Genomic DNA, 10,432 nt, shown 5'->3' on the forward strand with positions numbered 1-10,432 from the left:
TATAAATAAATGCCTCCCAAACCCTTTTAAAATGCTTGCTTGTAATGGACAAATTATGCTGGAAACATGCTAAATTGCACCACTCCACCATATGATTGGGTCATCCATGCCAGTACTGATACTTTCAAGCTCTACGGTGTGCAGGAGCCCCAATTGTGCAGCAGTGGTCACCACAGCACAGCGGCGGTCACCACAGAGCAGCGGCGCCGTATGGTACATGTACACACATTGGCCGTTCACACCTACACCATACTAGCAATGAAATCTAAAGTCACAAACAAGTTTATACTCACACATGCTTATTGCACACGTGGGGAATTCAGTCTGTGAAACCGCACATGTGCCTTGAGACAAGGCTAGTAGTACCGCATGGTGAATTGATCAAACCATGGCAGCATAACAGAAGACTAATTGCAATTTTCTTGAATTAAATGAAACCTAGTGAGCTTGGTGCACCATACAGTAGTTATGTAAATGGGCCTTCGGAAGTGTTCGATGAAAAGCAAAGTTTTCAGTCACAAATATGCATTAACTTTCTGAATTTTGTCGCACCACTGCCAAATACAGTACATGTAAAATGGCAGATCTACATGTATGTCCAACATTAATATGTTGTGATCAACGACTGCTGCATGCAAGACTGGCTCTATGACTTCACTGTACATGTACATATATTGAAATATAATCTGATTTCATACAGGAATGATGAATTGTCAATTTATTAATCGTAGCAAGTTTTTGAAGATCGCGCTGGTTGGCAATCAAGCGTTGGGGGTGCTGCATTTATCATGTGGAATTTTTGGTTTCAATTTTCACTGCAGAAAATTATACAAAAAAGATGGACACATGGCAGATTACATGTACCGGTATTTCTAGCATACTACCTCGATTTGTTTCTTTTCTTTTCTTTATTGGGGGATGGTTGGGCAAATATGGTTTCCATGCATAATTTATAACTTGCTCTCTTTTTTCATGCTTGAAGCGAAATTTGAATTTCTGAAGCAGAATTCAGGATTTGGCGAAACGGAAAATACCCATTTTTGAAACGCAAAATCACTGGCTCTACATCAGGGGTCAAAATTAACTTGGTTTCTATGGTAGCCTACAGGACTAGTAATATCATTATTTTACTAGTCCTTTGAGTTTTTCAGTAGTCCTACAAAAATGCTAATAGCCCAACTAAAATAATTAATTTTTGGATTTTTGGCACTCAAATCGTTTCCTAAATTGCGCAAATCCGAAAAGACGGTATCGATCCATGTGCGCTCGGAAAATTGTATTGTTTCTAACGCACAATGCGATTGGCCGAATCGTTTCATTCTTTTCAGTAACAGCCAGCAGAAATCAATCTTACGTGCTGGAAAGACTATTGTTATCGCTTCAAACACGCAGACTGATTGGACAAAACGCTGGATTATTTTCGCAATAGCCTAATAGAAAACATTTTTTCTCATTGCACAATATATCGTTGAAGTGTATGGGGTACCGTGAAATCCACACGTACACTTGTATGATGCGTACAATGTCATGTGGCTGGCCTACGTGTGTAGAGTATTAGCTCGACGTGAATGCATGTACGCATTGGCCGTGTTGTGTATGGAAAGAACCCGTTGTGTCTACAGTGTAACGGTAGGCTGTACAAATGTACATGTACATGCATCTGCCATCAAAATACCTCTGCACGGCATGGTGTTACATTTACGGTGTTTATTTCTTTTCATGCCCCCTCTAAAAAAGGCACTAGCCCGTCGGACTACCGACAAGTAGGAACTACTAGTCCTCCCACTAAAACCACTAGCCTCGGGCTAGCGGACTACCGCTAATTTCGACCCCTGTACATGTACATGTATGTCATGTATGCTGGTACAATACAAAACCAGGTTATGGAGATGTATGTTTCGGTTCCAGGCCTTGTACTATGTGAACTTGTGGCTATAACTTGTGGCTATGACTCCACACGCCCTTCATTTTTTGTCTCATTTTAATCATACATGTAGCACTTGGAATTTACGTGTAAAGGTACTGTTGATCAACTCACATGACTCACCTGTATATATGATCCAGTTTGAGTTCAGTGGAAAAGGGAAAACACCCATGCACAGACCTGTTATCATTGCATTATTTTGTGGGTGCAGGGATTGTAGAAGCAGTACTGTACCGAGAGCTGCCGTAAGTACCACACATGTACAAATATCAGTGTCATGTACATGTACTTGAACAAGTACTGGTGTGTTACTGGCATGTGTTCCGTACCGGTATGTACATGTATCATGCCAATGTGAAATGAAAACACAAGATTGTACATGTACGCCTGTACCACAGGTTGCGATATGGGTCAGCATCCCACAAGTTTAGTTGCTCCAAATGCTGCAGGCTGATTCTTCCCTCCCCCCTTACATATTTCATGATTCTTTTGGCGTAAAGCATACTGCAGAGAATAATTTTATGAGGTTTTGTCCCAAGTCATGACAGGTCCTTCAGGTACATTTTTCACTTTTCAAGTCTGCATTTTGATAACTAAGGCGAAAATCTGAATCAGCTGAATTAAAGGGCATCTTTCAAAGTCTACTATTGCAAAAGGTTTTGCACAATTTTGTTTACATGGTGGAGAATTTTGCAACCCGATTCCCTTGAATGTCTCATTTGCATGTTGCTCTATTTGACCCCCTGAACTAAAATACCAGTGGGTACTGTAATAAGAGCTTTCATTTTGGTCTTTGGAACTTGCACATATGCACATGTACATGTATGTTCTTGTAGTGTGTAAAGTCCACTGAATCCTCCGAGATGATAAATCACATTGTCTCTGACTTCCAGGAATGACATCTAAGGTGTAGGTACCGGTACATGTGTATCTTCAAGATGTATTACATCTTGTGTACATGTGTATCGTGTACAGTACATGTACATGTACCTTGCCATTCTGTTAAGTCATCATTTCATTAGGGAATCCTTGAGCACATGTATGGTTGAAGATTCCTTGCAACGGACCAAGATGGCACATTTCATCCATGTACATGTATAAGTATGTACAGTTCTATATAATTCTGCACGTCTCTTCTCTATGTGGGAATTAAAAAGTACTTAGAGTAAGCTGTTCAGCTGTTCTACAGGTATTTTACACTATGTTGTTTCTGCTTGCCCCACAAAAATGAATTGTTTTAATAACTACTGATTCACCGTACGGCAAATGCCAAGCCCCAAAACAGTCTGCTACAAAGAAGAAACTTTCCAACATTACAGTTGCCATCCGACACCAACGATCCCAAAGTTAATCATCTGTCTGACCTTTGTGGCCGACATGCAGTACCATATCATTTTTCCAATAAAAACACAACAGAAATGTAAACTGTGCAAATTGTGTGCAGAAGCATCTCTGAAGACATTCAAAGTCTGCCAAGTCCTTGTGCAAAAGGAGCCTTGTTTGGTACTTGGTATATGTGGGCTGAAGTCAAATTTTTTTTTACGATGCACTGTGCGAAACTGCTGCACCGACCGGCGCATGTACCTTCATACCGGTTCATGTACCAGGACCTCATGCTTTACAAGAGTAACTCCAAAAGAATGACACTTCCAGTCACAGTACACACGTATACAAGTCATTTGTGAATAATCCATGTGCATACCAAGCCAGGGTTTCCCTGTATTACACGCGTGTTGCATACAGTTCATTTTATCAGATTAATTAAAGAGAGCAGCTCAAAAACTCAAACTGCAGCTCAACCTGGATGATTCAGTGGGGATTGGGACTTTCCGCAACTAAGGCAAAGTAAGACCATGCAATGTAGCAGGGTCTCTCTTACATGTACATGTACATGTATATCTAGGCAAAAATGCAAAGTAAGGCCATTTGTAAATGAATGAGTTTAAATGATTTTTCCAGTATCGTATACATGTAACTTTCAATTTCTACCGAGAAACATGGTGCACTTGCATGAAGGCTGATGGGCTAGAAGTAAATTGACCCTATTTGCATGTAGTATATCTACACCTACAACTGTACATGGCTACCACAAAGTGTGATTACACTACTTAACTTGGCAATGCTCACTGGTCATATTACCAAACTTAGTGCACCGGAACAAACACTGATAGGCCTATTTTTGCAGAGGGAACAAACTCCTAGTTTGACATTAAATAGCCCACAAACCTCGGTTGATATTGCATGACTGTAGAATGTACATGTACCATATCGGTATGTTCACTGATCATTGCTACCGTATGCCTTTACACGTTTCATCAGGCCGACAGCCAATCAGCTACTGTACCTAATTGACAAGGTAGCACAAAAGATCCTTTGTTAAATGCTCCGCCAAATCCACTGAAGCATGTCCCAGTTCAGGTTGATCTTTTCATTTTCAGAAAGGGTTCTGGTAAAATGGAAAAATGGAGCCAAAATAAAGGTGCGCCAATAATTTTAGTACAATTCAAGAATGCAATTAGCAATTCCCGACAGAGAACCGAAATGGAACGTAAGGCCACTCAGTGTTCTAACTTCGCCCCTGCAGAGGCCTAAGGGTGGGCTCACACTGAAAAATAGTGGTTCAATGCCCTCATGTGCATCCACGTGCCCTGATGTCCCGGTGCGACCGCTCACCTTTACCATCGCCTTCACGACACTGAACATCCAAGTGTGCATGCATCAACAGTGCGCACCACTTGGGGGTATCTGTAGCCTTGGCATGCAATGGGAGACTCTGAGACACTTGGTGGCAGCAGACACACCAGTCCTTTCTACCAGTTCTTCGCATACACATGTTGTTCTGAGCATGCCCATCTAGTTCTGAGCACTCATAATACTGTGATAAAGGACTGGTACGTGTATGTCTGCCGCCACCAGCAGCTCAAAGTCTCTTACTGAAGTATTAGGCTGTGTTTCAATTGGGATGTTCTCTACACCATGTACAACCTCGCCCTTCATTTTCACACCTCCAACATGTCCAAATGCTTCACTTTGATTGAGGCACATCTGTTTTGTAGAAAGTTTTGAAGGCCAAATCAAGCCCATCTTCTGGCCTGCTCCAATTTCCAAATTCCCTCTACCCGTCCAAGACACTCTACATGTACCTTAACTGAGAACCATGGCTTTTCAAAATCCCAACACTCATCAAATCACCTGCCCGGATTCTATTTAAAAAAATGCTTCACATGGCCCCGTTTTCTACGGTTAGTGCCCATAATGGGTAGATTCTAGTGGACATGCCAGTATATTATATTTTGGGCAATCAGTACTTTCAGGATACCAGCCTGTCCTTCACATAGCATTTGACAACTCACTCAAATTCAACGGCCAAAAACGGTAAAAAAGATAAGAAAAATAATGGTGGCAATATAAACAAAGATAGCTTCCAAGGCTGTAAAGGTAATATTGGACTGATACACAAGCATAAGGAAGATGAAAAAAGGGAAAAAAACAGTACAAGTAACCTGAAAGTAAAGATTGCCATTCATACATGTCAGAACTCCTAACTGCATGACACACATGGAAGAGTGTTTTGAGTCTGAGTGCAAAAGAGCAGACTGTGCATGTGAGGACCTGTCTGTTTGTATTATTTTTACAAAACAGGTCAGTCCCTAAGAGTGCAAATCCCGGGCGCCATTTGCTCAATTATGCTCACCCTAGTTTCGGTAAATTTGGAACAGAAAATTGGGAGAACATGCAGCCTTCCTACCTGACACAAATCATAATGCACTGTGTTTGGTACATGTACATGTACTGCAGTACACTTCCTTACTTTATTTTCAGCTACATGTAGACTGGTTCCTGTTCCCTACATCACCCTTTATGCACTCTTCTACATGCATAATGTATGTGCCAATGGCAAGGGAGCATGTGGCCAAGTGGTTAGGGTCTGTGGCTTCCAATCATAGGGTTGGAGGTTCGAATCCAGCTGGTGGCAGCATGTTGTGGCCCTTGGCAAGCCACTTCACTTCTGCTTGCCTCTCTCCGCCCAGGTGTATATATGGGTACCAGCATTAGCTGGGGAAGCAACCTACGATGGACTGGCATCCCATCCAGGGAGAATAGAAATATTCTCAGTCGTTTCATGCCACGGAAAACGGAGATAAACACCAGCGTAATGAGCCAAATTGGCTCGGACCTGACTTGCTGTATTTTTTATGCGCCAATGGCAGATTATTTGGTAAGGGAAAATAATGGGACGAGGACCAGTCATTACTTCCAGCTTGGCTACCAAAAAGAGAGAAGGTAGGCACACTGCTTGATATCAGGGGATGAAGTTGCTCTTCCTCGCCCTTTTCAACCAGAGGCTGACTTCCCAATGGAAATATTTAGCAACCAATTACATGTAGCTGTGTTCTCCCAAACTGGCTTGGACACAGTCGCCATGTTTATTTTCAGTGTGTGAGCCACTGCATAGTTAGTGTTGCCATCGTTTTTACCCCATCATTTTCCTCCAATATCAAAATCCTGCACTCTTTCCATGAAATCAATCCTGCAGCTATCCAACGTGATGTCATTATTAGAGCTTACAAGTTACAGGAATGGGGTCCGCAAATACACAGACCCTGCTGATGGAATATAAACAAGGACTACATACATGTACATGTACATACCGCGGTCTGCACGTGTACATCATAAGAGTAAAAGTTTACTGACAATGTACATGTATGTACATGTACATGTCCATATAAAAAAGCTAGGCCCATGCACACCCCAAGTGCAACACTGGAATGCTGCGCACAGTAATATAAGCCATGTCAGAGTTTCAGGTGTGCAAGGAATTGTGGGATAGAAATTGGATTTAAACAAACCCACATGGCATAGCCAGTGGTACGATATAGCATAAAGCTGGCATACGAATGAGTTCGGTTTAATTTATTTTCAACCATGTCAACTTTCTGCAATTAACATGAATTTTTTACAAGAAATATTTTGGGGATTCTTTATTCACCTTTTATATCTATAGGAAAACTACCCATGCACACGTCACACTGTAGAACGTCTTTTACTTTTGAAGAAATCCAAACCAGAATGGCCAGTCCAATAAAAATACTAGGTGTGAACACGTGCATTGCTGTGGAGCGGAATGGTTTGTTTATCCAGAAAAAGGGTTGCCACGGCAAGTTGGCGCAGGCACGACCAAAATACCGAATTGGCTGATTCTGAACTTACAAGTATATTCTCAAAGAGAGAAAGAAACAATGTTATTCGAAAGCTGGCAAAGGAATAATTAACCACAAACACCAGTCAAATCTTCCTTTACTTTGAACTACACGTCTGTAATGCAATAATTACACAGGGACTGTGGGAAACGCCATGATGAAAACACATTAACGCTAGTTGTGGTACACAACGCGCACATATCATGACATGTACAGTACACTCACTACTCACCCAACACGCATGGCGGTCAAGGAATTAGACATGGAACCAATGAAACTAGGCGCGAATTTTCTTACCTGTAAATCTATAGTATTATTTCCTAACTGGTTAACGTTGGGCAATGACCCTCCTCTGTAGGCCCCTAACGTTGGAGCAAGCTGTAAATGGTGCGATTTATGTCCTACATGGCTTTGACTTTGCTGCAGAGAATGAAAAAAATAAACACACAATTCTAAAATCGTAAACTGAGTATGAGTGCACACAAACACATGGAAACGTAATGGAGGAAACCGCGAAGACTCGCTTCGGTCTGTCATAACCTCTGCAATTTCTCCCCGAAAACGACACCTTTCTGACCCACAGTGTACTTACCCTTGATACATTTGAGACCTCTTTCATAATCTGATCAAAAGCAGCCGTTTCCTCGGCTTGCTTTTGGTTGTGAAGGGCTATTTTCTCGGCAAATTTCCGTGGACTCGTCATTTTGGACATACAGCCTGGATGGCCTCTAAATTTTAGAAAGCAACGAGTATGTTGTCATTTAGTCATCGCGGGGGGTCTGTTTTACACCAATCACTGCCCCCCATACTGCCCATGTGATTCCTGAGGAAAAGGCAGCGGACAAAAATTTTCACACATCACATCGCGCGTAATACGTGTGCCTCCATCATAATCTCAAAGGTGTTTTATATTTTTATGCGGAAAAATTGTAAACATTGTCGTCAATATCCCAACAAGTTTATATTAATTTAAACCAAAAGACCGTCATGATGATGTGAAATTTGGAAATTCAATCTTTTATCCTTAGTATGCAGCAATAAGTAGGGACACTGTGAGCGAGATAGATCGAAGTAATTACCCTTTTCTCATTGTTGAAGTGAAATTACATGATTAGTAAGAAAAGCGCCACGCCAGGACGATTGTACAAGATTAATATGAGATTTACAAGTTAACACTATCATGTGTTGTGAGAGTTCACCAAGAGTTTCTAAGCAAGGTTTATGTTCATTTTTACGTATTTTTCTGGCAAATATATGGGAGTAACAGTTCTATAAAGTGTTAAAATGCGCGCATCGATCACTAGTTGTCTAAGTTTGGGGCAATTAGTACTACACGTACTGGTACCTGTACTTAAGCTAATCCCAAATTCTGACAAACCATGTGGGACCATGCCGCCGCCCCATTTACGAAATATTATCGACTAAATGATTTTTTTAAATAAAAAAACACTCAGATACAGCAAACTGCGCCGCTGATCAGAGAAACCCTTCATTCGCTAGGTTTTTTTAGTAAAACTTGAGCTAGTGGCAACAAATGAAGAGACATGAGGCGACGATCCCAGTACAATTTTGTGCCTTTGTGCTTTTGTTTAGATACTGTGCATTGTAACCCTCAGAATGTTTGTTTTGGGGTTTTTGTTTGTTGTAGTTGTTGTCTTTAATTTACTCATTTGTGTGTGTGTGGGGGGGGGGGCATTCTTCCGGGGAAGTTGTATTAATTTACAGGGAGAGGCATGCGCGTAATTTTTAAATACCGCATGGGGGCGCTCTTAATGACTGATTTGCTTTGTGGGCAGGTGTCCCTCCCACTGATCTCTACCATATAGTAGAGATCCGCAGTGGTCCTTCCCCCCCCCCCCTCTCTCTCTCTCTCTCTCTCTCTCTCTCTCTCTCTCTCTCTCTCTCTCTCTCTCTCTCTCTCTCTCTCCCTCTCTCTCTCTCTCTCCCTCTCTCTCTCCCTCTCTCTCTCTCTCTCGAATTCCAAAAACTTACAAGACAGGCGCGGATTCAAGGGGGAGAGATGGGGTCAACCCGAGATGTTCTGAGACCCAAAAAAGTAAATTAAACGAATGGGGAAATAATTTGTTTAATTAAGTAAGTGCACCCATTTTAAACAATGAGTGTCATGTACCATTTTTCATCATCGTTCCCGCTTGTCCGCATAAATGAAAACTGAAACAAAATCTCTGGCCCGACTCCCCCCCCGGGAAAATTCCTTGATCTGCCCCCACAAGACGTTATTATGCTCCTGTTTAACACTTAAAACGCCATCATAAAAGTGATCTGCATCTTAGCGGTAAGTTTTTGTGGACAGTGACGGTAGTTCAAAGGAGCTAGGCTGACTAAAGATGTTTAACACTTAACAGGACCAAATTATCCATATTAAGAACGATTCCAGAGCCTGTGAAAAAGTCTTGAGAAGATACAGTACAGTGCTTTCCTCGTCAACTGGAAATGTGAGGCTTCTGCACTCTTCAGCGGGCTAAGTTCAGCATTCTTCGGCGTTAATTAAATTCAGGTTTGTGCTGGCGTCTAAAGTATGTCTGACTAGGACCCTGGGAAACACTGGTGCAAAGGGCAAACGGAACACTTTCCGGCCGACCAATACAAGACCGTATAGGGAAGCAGGGCTAATGAAGGACGATTATGGAGCACTGCTTCATCACAAGTCCTCCATCTTAATGCAATCAATTTTATTTCATTTTTTAATTTTTTTGCTGAGAGTGCTGATGTTGACTAGTGTTTGACTAAGACACAGAGTTATTTCTTACGACGGATGTGGGGAATTCTTATTAAAGACAAAATGTGATAAAAATACCTTGATGTATGTGCTTTACAAGATGTGCTGGCACATTATGCAGGCTTCGCAAGAAATTTCTCTTAAAATTTGATTTTATCACAGCGATGTCTTAAATTTTTGCATAAAACACGCAGATTTCGAAAGAATGTTACACAGTTCAGCGACAAGATATTTTTCATGGTTACTTGAGATGTGCGCGCGTCGCAGCTACCACCTCGATTCAGTTAAGGGTCAGTATAAAGCAAGGTCACGAACTAAAACCATCCTTTTGTTCCGAACAAATGATGACTGAGAGCAAATTTTATTATGTGATGCTTCTTCTAATTGCGGATAGGATGTATTCTTTCGAAGAATCTCGAAACTTAAAACAAAATGCAATCGAAGGAAAAGCTAGTTGCATATATGCACGTCGCAGGCCTCTGTAAGGCCCGTTGAACGCATCTGACGATAGTCATCGTGCTAAAAAGAGCGTGCCCACTTTACAGCCTTTTCTTTGGAACACATTCC

General features: G+C 41.6%; 1 protein-coding gene across 5 annotated transcripts in view; it reads right to left on the reverse strand.

The window, feature by feature from the left end:
* Positions 1-7,866, reverse strand: part of crtc1 (CREB regulated transcription coactivator 1) — a 70,781-nt gene extending 62,915 nt beyond the window's left edge. For all 5 annotated transcript variants that reach the window (XM_087136498.1, XM_087136497.1, XM_022249489.2 and 2 more), the window contains exons 1-2: positions 7,718-7,866; positions 7,423-7,545 (exon numbers count right to left, since the gene is read on the reverse strand). In XM_087136498.1, coding sequence (XP_086992624.1) covers positions 7,423-7,545; positions 7,718-7,837 — 243 coding nt within the window. In that variant the 5' untranslated portion in view covers positions 7,838-7,866. The remainder of the gene's footprint in view (positions 1-7,422; positions 7,546-7,717) is intronic.
* Positions 7,867-10,432: the final 2,566 nt, after the last annotated feature.

Source organism: Acanthaster planci, linkage group LG05, assembly GCF_054643075.1.
Source record: "Acanthaster planci isolate LZ-2023a linkage group LG05, COTS_SCS, whole genome shotgun sequence".
Lineage (NCBI taxonomy): Eukaryota > Metazoa > Echinodermata > Asteroidea > Valvatida > Acanthasteridae > Acanthaster > Acanthaster planci.